The sequence below is a fragment of the Naegleria fowleri genome, assembly GCF_008403515.1.
Source record: "Naegleria fowleri strain ATCC 30894 chromosome Unknown tig13, whole genome shotgun sequence".
Classification (NCBI taxonomy): Eukaryota; Heterolobosea; class Eutetramitea; order Acrasida; family Naegleriidae; genus Naegleria; species Naegleria fowleri.
In genome coordinates, this window is record NW_025407945.1 from 725,273 (window position 1) to 744,843 (window position 19,571).

The 19,571-nt window shown below is 36.9% G+C and overlaps 8 protein-coding genes across 8 annotated transcripts; 7 read left to right on the forward strand and 1 right to left on the reverse strand.

Annotated features, from left to right (window-relative positions):
• Positions 1–348: 348 nt before the first annotated feature.
• FDP41_012440 (uncharacterized protein) lies at positions 349–1,562 on the forward strand (the record flags this gene model as incomplete). Its single annotated transcript, XM_044702961.1, has 4 exons — positions 349–429; positions 822–931; positions 1,040–1,093; positions 1,202–1,562. The coding sequence occupies 4 exons, from the start codon at positions 349–351 to the stop codon at positions 1,560–1,562; spliced, it is 606 nt and encodes a 201-aa protein (XP_044566496.1).
• A 2,628-nt stretch (positions 1,563–4,190) lies between these two features.
• Positions 4,191–5,867, forward strand: FDP41_012441 (uncharacterized protein; the record flags this gene model as incomplete). Its single annotated transcript, XM_044702962.1, has 1 exon — positions 4,191–5,867. One exon carries the CDS (start codon positions 4,191–4,193, stop codon positions 5,865–5,867), a length of 1,677 nt encoding a protein of 558 aa, XP_044566497.1.
• A 160-nt stretch (positions 5,868–6,027) lies between these two features.
• FDP41_012442 (uncharacterized protein) lies at positions 6,028–7,998 on the forward strand (the record flags this gene model as incomplete). Its single annotated transcript, XM_044702963.1, has 1 exon — positions 6,028–7,998. The coding sequence occupies one exon, from the start codon at positions 6,028–6,030 to the stop codon at positions 7,996–7,998; it is 1,971 nt and encodes a 656-aa protein (XP_044566498.1).
• Positions 7,999–8,242: 244 nt separating this feature from the next.
• FDP41_012443 (uncharacterized protein) lies at positions 8,243–8,858 on the forward strand (the record flags this gene model as incomplete). The annotated part of the gene is made up of 2 exons (XM_044702964.1): positions 8,243–8,425; positions 8,601–8,858. The coding sequence occupies 2 exons, from the start codon at positions 8,243–8,245 to the stop codon at positions 8,856–8,858; spliced, it is 441 nt and encodes a 146-aa protein (XP_044566499.1).
• A 210-nt stretch (positions 8,859–9,068) lies between these two features.
• Positions 9,069–10,672, forward strand: FDP41_012444 (uncharacterized protein; the record flags this gene model as incomplete). Its single annotated transcript, XM_044702965.1, has 2 exons — positions 9,069–10,271; positions 10,385–10,672. The coding sequence occupies 2 exons, from the start codon at positions 9,069–9,071 to the stop codon at positions 10,670–10,672; spliced, it is 1,491 nt and encodes a 496-aa protein (XP_044566500.1).
• A 1,043-nt stretch (positions 10,673–11,715) lies between these two features.
• On the forward strand, positions 11,716–14,292 carry FDP41_012445 (uncharacterized protein; the record flags this gene model as incomplete). Its single annotated transcript, XM_044702966.1, has 1 exon — positions 11,716–14,292. One exon carries the CDS (start codon positions 11,716–11,718, stop codon positions 14,290–14,292), a length of 2,577 nt encoding a protein of 858 aa, XP_044566501.1.
• A 132-nt stretch (positions 14,293–14,424) lies between these two features.
• On the reverse strand, positions 14,425–16,488 carry FDP41_012446 (uncharacterized protein; the record flags this gene model as incomplete). The annotated part of the gene is made up of 1 exon (XM_044702967.1): positions 14,425–16,488. The coding sequence occupies one exon, from the start codon at positions 16,486–16,488 to the stop codon at positions 14,425–14,427; it is 2,064 nt and encodes a 687-aa protein (XP_044566502.1).
• A 1,927-nt stretch (positions 16,489–18,415) lies between these two features.
• Positions 18,416–18,979, forward strand: FDP41_012447 (uncharacterized protein; the record flags this gene model as incomplete). Its single annotated transcript, XM_044702968.1, has 1 exon — positions 18,416–18,979. The coding sequence occupies one exon, from the start codon at positions 18,416–18,418 to the stop codon at positions 18,977–18,979; it is 564 nt and encodes a 187-aa protein (XP_044566503.1).
• Positions 18,980–19,571: the final 592 nt, after the last annotated feature.

Consider the following 19,571-nt stretch of genomic DNA (forward strand, 5'->3'; position numbering starts at 1 on the left):
GTGTCCTTCACATCCAATCGTTTCAACTCACCGTTGCTCATTACTTCTTATTGAACATTGACTCTGTGGTTGTTGATCCAGGCGTGGGTAATGAAATTATCTTGAAAAAGGAACTCTAACGAGTACTCTGTTCCTTTGTAACCCAAAGACAAGTCTCTCGCATCTAACCTGTCACATACAGATAAACAAACAAAATGGTCATCCATGTCAGCCATCAAAAAAATACAAACACAACCAACCTGTAAGTAACGCTCTCACTGTGGGGTGCTCTCAACTTTTTCTATCTCTCATGTTCCTTCTCTGGTTCGAATCCTCTTCAACAGATAAACAAAAACAACAACAATAACAATGGATGAATCAATTAAATGTGTGGTCGTTGGTGACGGTGCTGTAGGAAAGACTTGTTTGTTGATTTCATTTGCTTCAAATGTAAGTGTATTATTGTTGTCAATCAGACATTCAAACGAAATATTTTTCATTTTCGTGATGATGATGGTTTGCTATGGTCGTGGGTATGATGATGACTTTTGACACTTTTGAAAACTCTCTCGTAATATCTATGATTATTCACATAATGTCCATTCACTTGTGATTCGTTGGGGGTGTTGAATCTTCTCCCGATGATGATAAAAATATGTGTCATCTGATGATGATGATGGATTCATCGAATGTCAACAATAATAACAACAACAACAATCATACACTTGTCCTTCTCCTCCTCTTCCAATAACAAACTATCCAAATTTCTCCATCCTCTCTTCAACGAACACGCATAACTGAATCTCCAATTCATTCCTTTCAACTGTCATTGATCACAATAGACTTTCCCAGAGGATTACGTTCCAACTGTTTTCGATAACTACAATGCCAACGTCAAATATAAGGAAATTAACGTTTCATTGGGATTGTGGGATACAGCTGGTCAAGAAGAGTAAGTAATGGAGTTTATTGTTGTTGTTGTTAGAAACGAAACATTTGTGAACCTTTTTGATGACAACTTGTGTGTTTCTGTCATTTGATGATGACTTACTATGAATAGCTATGACCGTTTGAGACCTCTTTCCTATCCTGATACTAATGTATTCTTGGCTTGGTAAGTTGTGGTTGAATGAGATGACGATTGTTGTTAATGTTAACAATACTTTCCAAAATGTGTCACTTGTCATTTACTTGTCACAACACTCATGAATTGAAAAAACAGTTATTCAATTGTTAACCCAAGTTCATTGGAAAACATTAAGAGCAAATGGGTTCCAGAAGTGAGACACCACTGCCCAGATACACCAATCGTTCTCGTTGGTACAAAGAAAGATCTCCGTGATGATCCAGAATTTATTAAGATTCTCGAAGAGAAGGATCAAAAACCAATTACCTATAAGGAAGGTGAACAAATGAAACAAGATGTTGGTGCTGCTGATTTTGGTGAATGCTCTGCAAGAACTCAAGATGGATTGCGTGATATTTTCAACAAGTGTATTGCTGTCGTTTTGGAACCACCACAAGAAGAAAAGAAGGGTGGAAAGAAACAAAGCTCTGGAAGTGGCAAATGTATGGTTTTGTAAATTATTCAGAATCATTCTTGATTGTATAGCAAAAACGTTATTTTCACACACACATATGTTGTTGTTGATCCAACTTATAAAAAATGTTTCACACAACACACACACGTTGTTGAAATCGTGTGATTCATACACACGCTTCTTGTTGGTTGTTATTGCATTCAATGATCCTTTATTAAAAAAGAGAGTGTTCTAGGCAAGTATACTTGCCTCTTTCCCAACATCTTCGTGTTGATCAATGCACGAAAATTACCTTAAAAGATACCCAATTCGTCTATGGCTATGTCTAATAGGATGTTGTTGTCTGTGGATGATCTAATTCCATTGAATTCGTCGAACCGTCAGTTCTTTTTCAAAAAGATTTTTTCTTCAAGATCAGGAACTTCCCTCAAAGCAACAACAACAACAACAACAACTCGAGTACTCCGTGTGTTCCATTCTTAATGTTGATGTCCTCCCGCTCCGAGCCAATCATTGATCACACGAAGAGATTTTTCACAACCCTTCCAATAGATGTTTATACGGTTTTAAACGAAGAGATTTTTCACAACAACAAAAAAAGAGAGAGGCAATCCTCACAATCACACGCGCGACTTGGTTCACAAGAACAACAAGAACAGGCTGAGAGTTTCATCTCTGGCAATGAAACACGCGATGAATGATCATCATCCTCACCATACTTCACCACCACCACTACTACTACTACTGCCACTACTACAGACCTCCTCCTCCTCCTCCTCGGTCTATTATTCCGACCATCAAAATTTCAATGATCCCATTATTGGGTTCAAGATGGAATCATCATCCCCATTTCAACATTCTTCAGTTTCGTATCATCAATACATGAATAATAGCACAACTGCTGATAATGACAACGACGACCATCATCATCGCCACCAATCCTTGAATTCCCAAAACAAAAAAGGACCACATGGATTAAAACATCACCACTGCAAATTAATATTCTAACACTATGGGACACAAACAAACGCTTTCGTAAATCACAAATTTCGTAAATTTATAATCAAATATTCGAACTTTGTGAGTTTTTGATAATCTTTTGAGTAAGATAAACGCTGCAACTAGCAACACAATCCACCAAGTAAATACTACAAAAAGAGACATTATTGAAAAAAATATAACAATCATCTTGCCCATATCATTATTACCTATGACCATGGATAAGATGTTCAACATCACATAGATCAATAGAAGGAGCAATATAACACCACACACCGTGTGACTGCATGCTCTGTTGTTTGGAATTTGTTTTAGTTGAATTAATTCAATTTGAATTTGAAAGATTAATTACAAGTACTTACACAATGATTGGAGAGGACTTGGTTCTATTTTTCATGACAATATAAATGACATCAATCCAACAAAAGAGGACATGAAGAGAAGAAACAAAGAGAAAAATTGCGGTAGCACTTTGTGAGATGAAAGCAATCGAAGGGTAATTTGCAATTCTTGTCGAGACAGTCACTGCTGACAATAGGATATTTGAATGCAATTTAAAATCAGAAACCCATGCATAGAGTAATCTTTCGAGAGTAAAAGGGTTCTTCCTTTGACATCTGCCACACTGTCATTCTTTTCTGAATTGAAAAATACATATTCGACAAGTGAGAGGAAAGTTGTAACAATTCATTCGCTTCCAAAGACACCCAAGTGTCATTGAGAAAGTTTCCACATGTGACAGCTGACAGTGTGGATGTCATCTCAGTGGAAGGTGGTGTCTGACACAAATAGTCAGGCGAAGGATCATGAAAACAAATCATATCCAATCAAAGTTAGGTTGGAATAAGATGCACGAGAACTTCCCACTCGCATCGAGAAACATGGTTTTGAGAAATCTTGTGTTTGGGTCATTTCGCAAGAGAAACTTTGAGCATGAACCCACCAATAGTTGTTGTTGGAAAAGAACCAAAGAGAGGAGAGAATAATCATAAAGAAGATTGAGTTGAAAGAGAGAATCGAAATAGAGCTCTGCTTGTCGTAAACAAACATAAAGACATTTTTCTTGACAGTTGTTCTGGGATGGGTGATTGGTAGCAAATGACAATATATGGAATACCAATAAGCTCTTATCACAACGTGTTGAATATTTAAAGCCCGAATGAAGTGACCTTTAAGGAATTTTAATTCCAGTATCAGTTTTTCTGATAGTGTTGGTGAGAGGTGCAATTGTAGAAGCTTCATCTCCCTCCCTTAAAGGTAAAGTTGCACTGCATAACGTCGGTGGACAAGAGGAAGAAAGACGAGAGATAAATTTTAAGTGTTCGTTTGTGTCATGTTGTGCAGAGCTACATAACCTTTTTTTGGAATTTCCTCATTTAGATTGCAAGTATTTTTCGCTCTATTTGTTAAAAACCTAATTAAGATGGACGAAAGAGATAGAGAATGTATCAGTGCAACAAATGATGTCATTGTTACTTCTATGATGGTCTCCCATTCATGATGAGTTGGTATCTCTAACAACAATTTCAACATTGAAGAAGGTATTGACATAGTTTCTTTGTTTGATTTTTTTCAAAGCCCCTCCAATATAGATCAATGATCATGCGCATAATCTGTTGTTCTTTGAATTAATTCCTCTCGACTTACAAAAGAATTGAAATATTGAAAAAAATGTCTTCAAAGCTGTTTTTTCGATTGGTCCGAACCTTTTCTTCCAATAAGATCATGTCATCTACGATGGGTACTTTACCATCGACAACAAGGATAGATACTACGAGTAGCTCTTCAAATCCGAGTTCATCTCCATCATCCGAGGGAGCTATGAATATTGTTCAATATTTTCCGAATTTGAATTTATTCAAAATTATATATGAATATAACAACAGCAAAATAGAAAGGAATAATCAGCAGAATGATATACCGTTGTTGGATGAGTCATCTACTAGAAAATATGAATTTCAAACCATTGACGATGTATCGGAGTTTGAAAAATTCATCGAAAAAGAATTGGAGCCTAGTCATGTCATTCAAAAGCCATCTTGTGTGCTATATAGAACTATTCCGAGCAATTCTGAGAATACGACTACTGCTGGCTCTCTTCATCAATCTCAACGGCAGACGTCATCTTCAACAACAGCCCAAAATAATTTAATGAACGAACATAAAAATTATGAAGATCAAAACAAGGATTCCAATAATGTATTGTTAATGTTAGATAAGGGAACAAAAATTTTCTCAATTGAAGAATTGGAAAAGGGAGAATGGCGTCTTGTAGTAGTTGCTCCTTCTTTGTGGTTCTCACAACAGCAGAAAAAGAAGGGAGTGAAACGACAAATTTCTGACGTGCTTTCCACAGGAAATGAAACATCGGATTCAAATGCAACTCTTTCAAGCGACGAAAAAGAGTTGACCAAAGTTTATATTGGATATATTCCTTCTCATTATGCTGGAAAACTAAATAGAAAAACAATTTCTTCCAAAGTTAAGGAACCAGTAGTGAGTCATACAGAAAATGTGACAACGGGTAGCAGCACCACCAGCCATACTGAAACGGCATCAAGTCTCCACAATGAAGTAATATCCAATTATGACAGTCACACAAAAACTTACTCCTTCAACATGAAATCCATTGGAATTTTTCACTCTGTCTTTCCGACAAAGAATGGCTGTCCACGACAATTTGGTTTAGTCGACGCAAGTAAGGGAATACTCGAAGTAACAATACCTCAAGGAGAATTGGCACTAGACGGATTAGAAAAGTTTAGCCATTGCTGGCTCATGTTTGTGTTCCATGAGAACTCGTTGGAAAGCAATGACCGTGTGAAAATTAGACCTCCAAGAATGAACGGCAACGGAAAGGTTGGTATTTATGCCACTCGATCTCCACATAGACCCAACGGTATTGGACTCAGTGTGGCTAAAATTGAGAAAATTGAAGGCAAGTTTGTGTACCTGAGTGGTGCTGATCTTATAGATGGTACACCTGTCATTGATATTAAGCCCTACATTTCAAGGTATGATAGCTTGCCCAATACTGAAACCACAGTTCCAGAATGGATTCAAGAAGATACATATGTGCAACAAATTGATGAATCCAAAATTTCATTTTCTCAACAGGCAATAACAGATCTAGAGCAACTATTACCCAAGCTACGCTTTTATGATAATCTTGATGCACTTAAAAAAGCAATCATTCAGGTACTACAAAGCGACCCAAGACCAGTCTACATGAGAAAGAGACGAGATGACAAGTTGTATGGTTTTAGAATCGATAACGCCAATGTGAGATGTAAATTTGAAGAGGATGATTCTATTGAAGTTGTCACCGTGGAGTTGTGGGAAGAATAATTGAAACCTACAAATCAACTTTGTCACTACAAATTAACAGGCTGAGGCATTGAAAAAAGTTTTCTGTTGAGATTCAATTTAATCCTAATTTTTATTGTGGAGAAAAAAAATTTTATAACATTCCGTAAACAACATTTTGAATTCTTCTCCTTCACAAAAAATGTCTCAACATGAACACAACAACCATGTAATTGATGATGATCCTCTCAGCACCATTCACCATAACGTCCAACAAACTCAACAACACAAAATTATTCCCAGATCTAAACTCTGCGATTTGGATCTCGATACTTTGGAGTTGGTGTTGAGCTATTTTACAGGAGCAAGTGAAATTGAATCTCTCAAATATTCATGTCGAAATTTATTCCGAATGTTATCGGGTGGTTGGAATTTGTTGGGTGATGACTGCAAATTGACGTCTGAAATTGAGGAAAATATAATGGAAATGTATTCGAACAATCGTATCAATGAGAGAATGGAAAATATGTATTTACCGAGAGTTTATTTAAATGTGGCGTTTGGAGTTGAGGACAACACTCAAAGTAGGATTGACAGTGAGGAAGAAGAACTCGAAAATCCAAGTCTCTTACTGCAACAATTCATAGAACTATTTGGAAAACAAAATTGTAAACAAATTGCAGAATTTGAAGTAGAAGTTGTGATTGATTGGGAACAATCAGATGCTCTTTTGGAGTGTTTAGATGGTATCTATGGGCCAACTCCGCCAACATTAGGAATTGATGACGACAACAATGACTTGCAATCCAACATTACCAAACCTGCGATTAACATGACCTATCATGCAAAAACAGAAGAGAAGAGACAGAAACTGATTAATCAACATGTCACAATTAAGGACAGGTTGAAAAAATGGCGCAGTCAGTATCCGACATTACTCACGTGCACGAAAAAGATGACTGCGAATCCTTTCAGAGTATTTAAAAAGTTTATTCTGCATATCCATATAACCGAAAAATACGAAACAACCAGAGGAATACCTAGAGAATCAATTATTCGATTGAACAATAGGAGAAGGTACTACGCACTTTTCGAAACAGTCGATTCATATATCATTGACCTATACCTTGGAGTTGTAGTCGAACATTACAAACGAGTATTAGCTTTTAGAAAACTTACAATTTGGCGATCTTCTCTCGAGGAAAAGCTCAAGGATGTTGCAAAAATTTCTTTATATGTATTCTTTTATTTTCGCTTAATACCCATTATGGACAAGTGTGAAATACCTCTAAAGAAAGTGTACAGCGATGTGGAAATGAATTATCTCAGTAGATTGCTTCAACATGGTGAGATACCAAAAATCTACAAATTTTTAACACTTCATCAAAATCTTATTTGTAGATATCGAAGGCAAATCATGAACAAGAAAATTGCTTTGCCCTCTATCAAGGAAGTTGATTATGAGCGTGGCCAAGTGGGATCTCTTGCAATGATTAATTATTTCAATTTAGTCTCATTTGACACTATGAACGATAATCAGAGAATACATTTCGTTCGGACTGCCCTCCAACACATTTACAAGTCAGAACTTTCAATATCTGACGAATGGAGAGAAAAATATTTCACACAATTTGGAATTGGAAAAGATGATGAAATTCAAGTCGAGCGACCTTTGACAAATGAACAACTGCTGCTAACATTTACATTTCAAACTTTAGAATTCGATCGAACCACAACGAAAATGAAGCACAATATTTTCTCTCTGCCCAGGTATCCACAAGTGAGTGTCTCGAGTATGAGTCACACTCGTCCAAGTGATAAGAGATTATTTCACGTCACTGCAGGAATTGGAACTTTGGACAAGTGTTGTGTTGAAAAATGGTGCGACGTACCTCTTCTTTCTCTATGCAACTGTTCATGCATTTTATGCTGCTGGTGCATGACTTCTTGTTGTTGCTACAAGACCAACAATTTCATTGGAAACTCTTTAAGATCATGTGGATATCCATATTGGATGGCGTCTCTAGCTGATTTGTGTTGCTGTGTGAGTCATAGAATTCTGCCTTCACTCGATCTTTCATTTTGTTGTGATGTCTATAACAGTTTTTATTCTACACCATCAGGGAAATATTATACAAGATATTCACAATGGGAGGAACATGATCACTTTTAAAGGACTAAACAAGACACCAAGGAATAAATACAAACTAAAAACAGTCAAATAGTTGACATGAATCATTTATGAACAATTTCCTATTGCGATTTTTGTAAACTTTATCTTTGATAGAGGTCTTGTGACAGCTGGCAGATCAACAACAACTTTTCATCAATCCAAAAAAAAATACACGTGTTGTCCATATCAACAACATCATCATCGTAAACAATTGACCACCACCACTAGTGTAGCCATTATCGGAATGAAATCAACAACAACAACCTTGATTGTTTTTTGCTTATTTGTGTGCTCCATTCTCTTTGCACCATTCATTCTCGGAGGAAAACCCGAAGATGTAATGACAGGAGTCACGGAATTAACCGATCAAAATTTTGATACATTCATCAAGAGTAACAAGTATGTCCTTGTAGAGTTTTATGCACCAGTATGTAGTAGTATTGCTATTAGTAGTAGTATAGTAATTGTACTTATTTGTTTGGCTTATCAATTAATTGTTTGACCTATTGATATTCTTGTCAAATCATGATGATGATCCTGATTTGGAAAATAATTTTCTTGTAAACTTTCGACAATGATCAACATTCGAAACTCGATCTTAGTGGTGTGGACACTGCCAAGCCTTCTCCACTTCCTTGGCCAAGCTCGGAAAGGTTGTTTCCGAATCTAAAAGATCGGATATCAAAATTGCCAAAGTCGATGGTGACAAGTATGAATCATTGTCCAATCGATTGAATTTAGAAGGATTTCCAACTATTTATTTATTCAAAGATGGTAATTTAAAGAACCCAATCAGTCATGATGGACCAATGACTGCAAAGGGAGTCCTTGATTTCATTTATGAAAATTCTAAACAGTAATTTGGATTTAATTCATCATAAATAATTATTTCATTGTGTTTGCAAACATTTTTGGTGTATAAATGTCCACACCAATATTTGTTTCGGATTTGAGCATTTTCAAACACATCGTACTCTTCCATTATTGAAATAATAATTCATTCATAAATATAGAAATGAAAAAAATCCTCAACCTGTCAACGCAAAACGTCAAAAAATCGTTCGAAAAAAATGGCTCAACAAAATTTATCCATTTTCTCGTCATCATCCTTAGTGGAATCGCAACAACACACTCACAATGATTGTTTTTCATTTTGTAAAATGCATGGACTTGGAAATGATTATCTTTACATTGATTGTTGTTTCGGAAATGGACATTCCAATCCTTCTGAAAATGATTTTCGAAAATTTATTAAACATTTGAATATTGGACCAAATGAAAATGATGAGAATGGCTCATTGTCCAATCATCATCATCATCCAAACACTCATTCATACACTCTTGAACACATAATTCAAAAATTATGTCATCGAAATTTTGGAATTGGAGCCGATGGTGTGATTTTCATCACAACACCAAATTTAGAGTTATTGGAGGAAAATACAATTCAATCATCATCTTCTCACAACAATACTACCATTCACTGTCGAATGGAAATGTATAACTCGGATGGATCCAGTGGAGAAATGTGTGGCAATGGTTTGAGATGTGTCGCTCAGTATGCCTGTGATCGATTGATTGCAATGAAAAAAATTGAAAAAAATCAAATTTCACATCACGAACGTTTTTCAAATGTTCAATATGGCTATCATGTTCGAGTTCAAAGCCACCGAAAAGTCTATGATTGCATTTGTTATGCTGGAGTTGAAGAGGAAGGCAACAAAAAGAGACAACAACTCTGTCATGACGAGAATTATTTCATTGTTCATGATCAAATTCTACTAGTAGCGACTACACCAACCAATCATACATTATGGGTAGAAATTGAAATGGGGCAATTACAGACACAAGCTTCAAACTTTGACATGGCCACAGATTTTGAAAACCCACTTATGGAAGTTCCTCTCGTCAATCAAGAAGAAGGACTTGTTCGAAAAGTTCTCTACCATTACACACAACAACATGTGTTGAAAATTCCATTGTATTGTCTGTTGGTTCCAAATCCTCATGCAATTTGTTTTGTGAATGAAATTGGAATGAATGATAAATCGAGTGTCTTCGAGACGATTTGGAAAGATGTGAACAAAATTCCATTAGCTCTTGTTGGTTCTGTGATTGAAAATGATCGAGAAATATTTCCTCAACGAACCAATGTGGAATTTATTGAAATGATGACTGACGCATTGCCGACGAACGTGAAAAAACGAGAAAATAGATCGACACTGATCGAGATGCTCGAATCGAATTGTGTGTTGAGAGTGAGACAAAGAACGGTAAGTTTGAAATGGGTTGAAATGTACACACAATTATTCGAACTGCAGAAATGAATTTTTCCATGACACCATGCGTCTCTTATTCATGGAAAAAAAAACACACAACTTGGTAGTGGGAACGAGGAAGTGGTGAAACAAATGCATGTGGAACTGGAGCATTTGCTGTTTCACAATTAGTCTATTTAAGGAAGTTTTATGGAAATGGTCAAAATAATGAAGGAACACCATCATCTTCACCACCTCCCGTGTGCACGGTTCAAGTGAAACTCAATGGAGGAGATTTGTACTTTAATTATGATCGAAGAAAACAAGATGATGCGACAACAATGACTCGTGTCAACATGATAGGACCTGTGACTTATGTCTGCAACGGCAGTTTCAGAATATTTGATTTCTTGTAATCAACCTCCATTCAATCAACCTTAATACATGGCATTCAATACCCTTTTACAATCGTCATCTCTCTATCCGGGTGATTGATTAACTTTGTTCCCTGTTCTTCAGTTACCAACATCCATTGTCTAAATTTGTATATAATTTGTAAGACATAACATCGAGGGAGCATGGTCTAGTGGTATGATTCCTGCTTTGGGTGCAGGAGGCCATGGGTTCGATTCCCATTGCTCCCCTTGAACTTTTTGCTTCTTTGAAAATATTTGGTATTTTTGAAGATCGAGTTGATACTCCCTTTTGCTTCTCTTTTTGCTAACGAGAGCTTTTATGTTGACGAGCGGCTATTCACCGTTGAGTATGTGTGACACTCCTTAATTTCTTCTAAAATCTGTAAAAACGCAAAAGCAAGAAGATGAAAAATGAAACGAAGCCATGGCGAACTGTCAACCCTGCATTCTGACAATGAGTCCATGAGCTCGTCATTGGAAGAAAGCACCAATGAATCAGAGTAATTTAGTCATTATTGTGTTCATTTGCTGTTGCTTGTTTTTGCTTGGCTGTCAGAGTGAAGTGTGAAGCAAATCTTCAAGTATACTCTAATGAAACAAAGAAGAATGAATTCAATTGAATTTTGAGTGCTCAGTTGTCGATTTTCAACAGCTTAAACGAGACTTCAAAATTACCATGTTCCTACCTATTCTCACTTTGTGTCATAGAGTAATGATTGGATACAGCACATTCAATAGAATTCTGCCTTAGCATACAGGAAGAACTCGATACAAACATCACCGAAATCCTCTCACAAAAGAAGGCTCTAAACACGTGTTTCAATAGAAAGGCATGGGATGTGAAGCACTACTGCTTTCTAATGTGTTGTTATTTAAAGAGGGAATTGTCGTCAATAAAAAAGTTGATCGAAGAAGAAAAAAATTGTTTGCCATCAAATCAGCAGCGCTGCTACCGGGTCATCCAACACTCACTCAAGAACAACTCTTTAATTGTGTTTAATTGTATTTAATTGTGTTTTAATACAATCAAACCTGAAGATAGTATGGACGATTTAAGTGATCCCATTGTGGACACCATTACCAATACATGGAGTCAGGAAACCGCTACACCACCATTCATGGGATTGGAATTTCATTCCACCTTATCATCATTGAAATCATTAACGAATCCAAATAACATGATGGCTAAAAACAATAATTCAAGTAAATTACATGTAGAGAGTGTGGAAGAAGGAATTGCCGTCGTGAATGAATTCGGATTGGATTTTCTCTTGATGGATATTTCCGTTCATCATCATCAACAACAACAACAAAATTTACAAAGCAAGATGAGCTCATCGGGCAAGACTTCCACCACCGCTACTACTACCACCACCAATCCAACTCAACTCTCCCACCAACCCAACCATAATACCAGCCATCTCTTAGATTTGAGGCAAATTTGCCAAAAACACAACATTTCATCCAGACAATATCTATTCCGTACCACCGATTGGTCCCATTGCATGGTCGGTAAAGTCGATGAAGCAGCATTCCAAGCAGCCTTTGGAATTTATTCACCCACCAACAAAAAGTTACTCTCTTCCGATAAGCCCTATGATGTTCCTGGATTGGATGAGTACGCTGCTGCTTCTTCCTCGTCGTCGGCGCCTCTTGAAGGAAAAAAGACCTCTTCAAGCAAACAAAACAAACAACAATTAACAAATAATCATCATTCATCACCATTTGCCATTCCATCCACAGCAGGCACTCTCTCACAAATTCATATGCAAGTTCAAGCTGCCAAGCTCATTATTCAACAGGAATTGCAATGGGCCACACACCTGTGCATTCCTGCCGTTCTCTTTCCAGAGCCTCAAAATAAGGAAATGGCCATTGCACTCGCTCAATTTATTAATCTTATTCTTCCAACAATGGGAAATACGGCTATATGGGTACGATTTAGTGTCAACAATTATTACTTGTGGAATTTAGTGAGGACCATGTGCGATAGTCACACTTTACTCATTCCAGTCTTGGATTTGAAAAATAAGGACGTGGAAGAATTAAGCCTATCACTCAAACAATCGAGTCAGCAACACGGAGAAAGTGAAAAGAAAAAAAAGAAAACCCATACAGGTGTCACTCTTGAACAATATGCGCCACAGGACACACTGTGGAATGCATTCGAAAAACAAACATTTGGAGCTGAAAATCCTCTGGTGACATCTCTTTCTGTTTGGATCGCCGAAAATGTGAGAACAATTATTTTGAATTTGGATCTCTTTTCAAGGCCTGCAAACAATACCACTTCGTTCCTCCATGACGATGTTGCACAATTCCTTCGAAAAACATTTAAATACAACATTCAATTGGTTTTGAGTGCAACAGGCTTTGAGAATGAACCAAGCCCAAATATGGCTCTCTATAAGAGAATCATTATGTCACTCTTTGAAACCAGTTGCATGCTCACCAATGTAGAAGTGTTTAGCAAGTCCTTTAGAGATTTTTTGCAGAGACCTTTACAACCATTGATTGACAATTTAGACAGTCAAACCTATGAAGTGTTTGAAAGAGACCCCATCAAATACATGCTCTATGAGAAGGCTGCAGAGAAGGCTCTCTCAGATTTGTATGAAGCAAAGAAAAAGAAGGTCTCGAACGAAGAGGATATCAAAACTCTACGAGTCATTGCGATGGTATTGGGAGCAGGTCGTGGCCCAATTGTTAAGGCTGTTTTGAGAGCAGCTCGAACCACCAAAGTCCCAGTTTTGGTGTATGCAGTGGAGAAGAATCCTAATGCCCTAAGTCATCTCCTCTACTACAAAAAGACCATTTGGCGAACATTTACACAAGCTCATGCAGGTGAAAATTTGGAAATTCCAATTGTTGAAATTATTCAAAAAGATATGCGTATGTGGAATCCTCCTGAGAAGGCAGATTTATTAGTTTCTGAATTATTAGGATCGTTTGGAGACAATGAATTGAGTCCTGAATGTTTAGATGGGGCTCAACGCCTCTTGAAAGAGAACGGCGAAGGAATTTCCATACCTGCACGTTACACTTCCTATTTGAGCCCTCTTTGCAGTTACAAGGTTTGGAGTGAAGTGAAAAATTTACAAAAATCGACTACTTTTGAAGCATCTGCTTTTGAGACTGGATATGTTTGCCTGGTTCATAGAGGTGTTGTTCTTGACAGACCTCAACGATGTTTTACCTTTATTCATCCCAATCCTCAAGTCACTGAAGCTCTCAAGGAAAGTCTTTGCGATGAAACTAATGACACTTTGCAGGTTCCACTTGTGAATAATGATCGATACGTCTCTCTTCGTTTCAAATCTCAGCAGAATGCAGTTGTTCATGGCCTCATTGGCTATTTTGAATGTCAATTGTATAAGGATGTATGGATGAGCATTTTACCTGATACTTTTTCTTCAGGAATGTTTAGTTGGTTCCCAATTTTCTTCCCTATTGAAACTCCAGTCATTGTCAAGAAGGGTGAAGACATCGGAGTTCAAATGTGGCGAAACTGTGATCATAATGTCACAAGAAAAGTGTGGTATGAATGGTGTGTGACCACCAATTCGACTTGTTCCAAAATTCATAACAGTCATGGAAAACATTATTACATTTCACTCTAGATTTCGAAACACACATTTTAAAGTATTTATTCCAACATTTCAAGAGTTGTTGGCAAAGCAGAAGGTGACGTTAAGCCTGAAGGCTAACAATTCATCACTCCTTGATCCAATTTGAAACCAATGATCATTTATTTAACTCAGCTTATTAAAGGCAACACTGACAATGGTACTCAAGAACGTGAGTAGTCCCAACATCAACACAAAGATGCATGTCAAACCAATGCACAATTTCAAACAACCTCTGGAAATGCTAGTCTCTTGATAATAAAACTCGTCGTTTGCCATTGCAACTTGATCAAGTTGAGAGGATGTCTTTTGACTTTCAACCGGTTGTTCGCTCATTTCAATCAACTCTGAAGAACTGTTCAACATCTTGGCGTTGTTCAAAGAGCCATTCTTTCTTCTAAACACCCTACTGGTCCATCGTTTCAAGGCTGTCTCTCCACTTAGACAACCACCACACCAGGAGAATTCCAATTTCAAGAACAACGCAGGTGGAATAATATAAGCCAATGAAGCAGCAGCAACTGCTCCAAACAAATCTGAAACAATTCCCAAATCATTCACAGCCACTGCAATTCCAAATGCGCTGCATAATATAAAAAGTGTCAAAACCACATGACCTAACTCTTTTGCCAATGCACTTTTTTTGAAACTCGTCCAAACGGACCCTTTCTGCACTCTTTTAGGAATCAACAAGATCAACAATTGTTTCAAACAATCCCTTGGCATGAACAAGGCATATGGAATGGACAACAAAATATTGCATGACAACAACACTCGAGCTGCAATAGCCCATGGATCATTCAATGGAAACAAATTCAACACATTGGCATCATTCAAACATCGATCATAAAACAATAAAAATCCACTCGTTCCCACCGTAATAATCGTCACAATAGTCAACAACACGACACACAACGCAACCACAAAGAATCTCAATCGTGTAGGTCTCTTCAATCCTTCAAATATGTGAAAACAAATGTCATGACACACATAAATGAAAGCCAAAGCTCCCAATGCCGAGAAAAATTGTGAACCTCTCACAAAATTCAAAGCATCGGAAGGAGGAGGAACAAATCTCTTATTTCCACTCACTGCTTCATACGCAAGCCAAGCACCAATGACGAACACGGAACTCACGGATAGGAATGAAGTAAAAGCATAACTTGTGAGTTGCTTTCTCAACGCAAATGGAATCATTAAGAGAGTCAAATAAATTAAAACAGCCGTTCTGCTTGTGAGAGTGGAAATCCATTCATGAATGGATTGAAGTTGTGGTGAAACAAATCCTTCTTGTGAATCAAATTGTTTTGGATTGTAAAATTGTAATTTCCATTGTTGTAACAAATCTGGAACCATATGTCCAAACATGATGAACATTCCCAAAGCTCCTCCGAAATTAAACAAGATGATAGCAATGCTTGTGAAAATAACTCCCAATTTTCCAAATGCTTTTTCGCTCAATTCAATTAAACTTGATTTTAAATGATTTCTTCTCAATTCGTACAAGAGGCAAAGAGTGAAAAGAGTGACAGCTCCAAACAAGAAGGTTAATAAATAAGAGGAAAAGATACCAGATTGAGCAGTCATTTGACTCATGCTAAGAGTTCCTGGACTTAAAATGTCATTGATGAGATTAAAGACAGAAAAGAAAATTCCAGTCTTTTTTGGAATTTCAAATGAATCCTTGTTCAATAATGGAGAGAATTTCTTCTTCTTCATGTTTGGTTTTCCTTGTTGTAAATGTTTCAAGTCTTGAGGATTCTTTCTTGAGGCAGCAGTGTTCTTTCTTTTTGGAGTGAAATACTTTTCATCGATGAGAGAGGACAAGGAAGATGTTTTTGAAAGCTCCGTAGTGTTGTAATTGTTGGAACCTGTTGAACAACTAATGCTAGAAAGAGTAGAATCAGAGGACTCAATACTTTCGGTGGAAGGAATGAGGTTCAATCTGTTCTCCTGAGAGGTCCAATGTGCAATAATTTTCAATTCTTGTTCATCTTCTGACATTTTGACATTTGAGTGATGTGGATGGCGAAGGGAAGAAACGACAGTTCTTGCGAATTGAATGACATCCATTCTAGTGTCGAGAGGAAGAGCAGTGTTTTTGAGAAGAATAGCTGCTGGAGATGATGATTGTGACATGGCATTAATCGATGCGCATGAAGGCATGACATTTGGCATGTGAGCATCCATTTCTAAAAATAATAATAATGGCGTTATCTGTGAATCAAATTTGTGGTCAATAGCAAGAGGGTTGAACTGCTCTTCTTCATTCAATACAACCAATGTGTTACCGGTAACGATGGGTGTGATTTCGCTTTTACAACAACACGAACAACAACAACAAGAATTCTATGAGACTTTCATTCAATTCTCAAAAGGAACCAAAAGAAGAGACGTTACAACAATTCAAACAATGGAATATATGAGGAGAACCTGCTAGCACACTCTTTCGTCAATATCGATGTTGATACTACTGATGAGTTATGATTAGAATGATTAATGAATGGTTACAAGTAATAATCGTTCAATGAGAGAGTGATCGATAAAACGAGTAACCATACAATCTAATGTAAATAGTGATGAGAGAGAGAATGAGAATATCCAATTCTTGTTCTATTCCACTCTTTTGGTGGTGAGGTTTTTTTTAATTCAAAAAGAACTATGAATGCAAAGATCCGTCGAAAGAATTTCTCAGAGAGAGATTGAATGAGAATTTGGAGTTTGTTTTGTCACGAAGACATGTAGAGACTCGTTGAATGAGAGTTTGGAGAGTGGCGTTGTCGTTCATTAATGGTTGGTTATTTCACCATGGTGGTTGGTTGGTTGACTAGATGGTCAGGACCTGATTCATGGAGATTTGAACTGTCGTCATGAACTCATTTCAAAAAGGATTTTTCTTTCCAGAAGTGTGACTAGGTCGATCATTGGAAAATTGCCTCAATCCTAATAATATTCAGAAGTGATGCGTGTGACCTTAATGTTATTGTTTGTGGGACCTTCCATGTTCTGTCACTTTTCAAACATGATGTTGATCTGTAATTATGGAATGGTACCAATTAATTATTGAGTGCCATTGTATTGGAAAACGTAAAACTCTGTTCAATTTCATTTGTAAGTTCCCTCTTTCTGTAACACTTTCCCAAGTTCAAAATCTCAGTTGAGTATTTAATTTACAATCCGCAACTATTTCAATTCACAATAATTTCTATGGGTTCTATCTCCACTTAGGAAATAGGTCTCTTAATGGAAACAAGTCAAAATTGAAAGAATAATTCAAGAATGGAACTTTTCTGATAAAAGAACAATTGAACCAAATGATATACTTGACAAAGTCATAACGATAATGCTAAAGTTTAGAATCGAATATGGACCACCAAAACGAGACAATTCCAATCATTTGAATCGAACCCACTCACTTGTATTCACACTCTGAATCAAACCATTGAATGGCTTCACTTGTTTTTAAATGCACCACACGTTTCAATACATTTTCCATGACCACTCACTTCATCCACAAATGTTGAAAAGGTTTGCAAAATTTTCAACACTTCTTTCAATGTGAAAGGAAGAGAAGGACTTTACAAGAAATGATGTTATGGTTGGTGGACAGAAAGTTATCCACTGATAGATTGGTTCTGAGAGGTACCGCATTCGTTGGACATGGGCATCCAACAGTAGAAGAAAAAGCAGTTGTGAACATGTCATGAAAGAAGAACATGTCTTTAACTTGCCATCCAATGCCTTGTTCCATGTGGTCAGTTTCAATGACAAGTGTTTGTATTGAGTGATGGTAATCGATCGTGGTGAATTTAAAGTTACCGAAGAGGTGGTTTTAATGGTGGTTGAATTAGGCTTTTGAAAACGACGAAATGATTTACCAACGAATAGAAACTATTCAATTGCAATACTTAAAATAAGTAAATTATGTATCTTTGATTACATCTACATAATCCTTCCTTTCAATTGAAAATCATCATGTATTCCACCATATTGAATGCTTTTCTTCTTTCGACTCGGAATGATGATGATGATTCTCGTTTTCAAATAAAATGAATGTAATTTTTTAGAAAACATTAAAAAAAAAATTTTCATCATCATTTCCATTACCGTCATCATCATGAGCGTTGTTGAATATTTACGAGCTCCTCTTCATGATTTATTTGCTTGGGCTAGAACTGGTTCCATGTGGCCAGTTACCTTTGGTTTGGCTTGCTGTGCTGTAGAAATGATGCACGTGGCTGCTGCCCGATACGATTTGGAACGTTATGGTATTTTCTTCCGTCCCACTCCTAGACAATCCGATGCCATGATTATTGCTGGAACTCTGACCAACAAGATGGCTCCTGCTTTGAGAAAGGTTTGGGATCAAATGGCTGAACCAAGATATTCCATCAGTATGGGATCTTGTGCCAACGGAGGTGGTTATTATCACTTTAGTTATCATGTGGTGAGAGGTGCCGACCAGATTATTCCTGTGGATGTTTATGTGCCAGGATGTCCACCAACTGCTGAAGCTTTGTTGTACGGAGTGTACATGTTACAAAAGAAGATTAAGAGAAATCCATACAAGCCACACGTGATTGAACAAGATTTTAATCAACCAGGAAAATTACTCACCAGAAAGCCACAAGAATTGACTCCTTCTGAAGAGTTGAAAGAATTGAGAGACAAACAACATTAATTTCATTTTCCGTTTTTCATCATCAGCTTTCATTGGGTACTCTCATCATCAATTATATGTTCGATGAAGTCATTTCGAATCAACAACAACAACAACAACTACACTCCAATCACCTTCCATCTCTTCTTTCTCTCAATTTTACTCGTACATTCATGATCCCGTACAAGACCTTTCACTGCCTCCCCATCAACTCCATACTCCTTCTAATTCTCTCAATTTGTGTATGATAATAGTACAACAAGTGTATGCTTGCGAAATTCCGAGTTGCACTTGTGAATTTTGTTGGTTTACACTCTCCTTTTACAATATTTAGACGGAATGTTTTTAATTTATCAACTCAATTTGAAAGAATCTTGATATTAATTAACAAAAACAATAAAGGGAATTTTCATTCATTTGGTACTGCTGCAAATATCTTCAAAGACTGCTTCAAAGTTAATTCTGATCACTTTTGAATTATCCCAATTTAAAGCACAGAAACAAAAATGTTTCTTCTCTGGTGAATTCTCTTTTTTCTTTTTATTTCATGAATTGTTTTTCTCAAGAAGGGAATTCACAACTTGTGCTTCTCTACTGGTAGATGATCATTTGT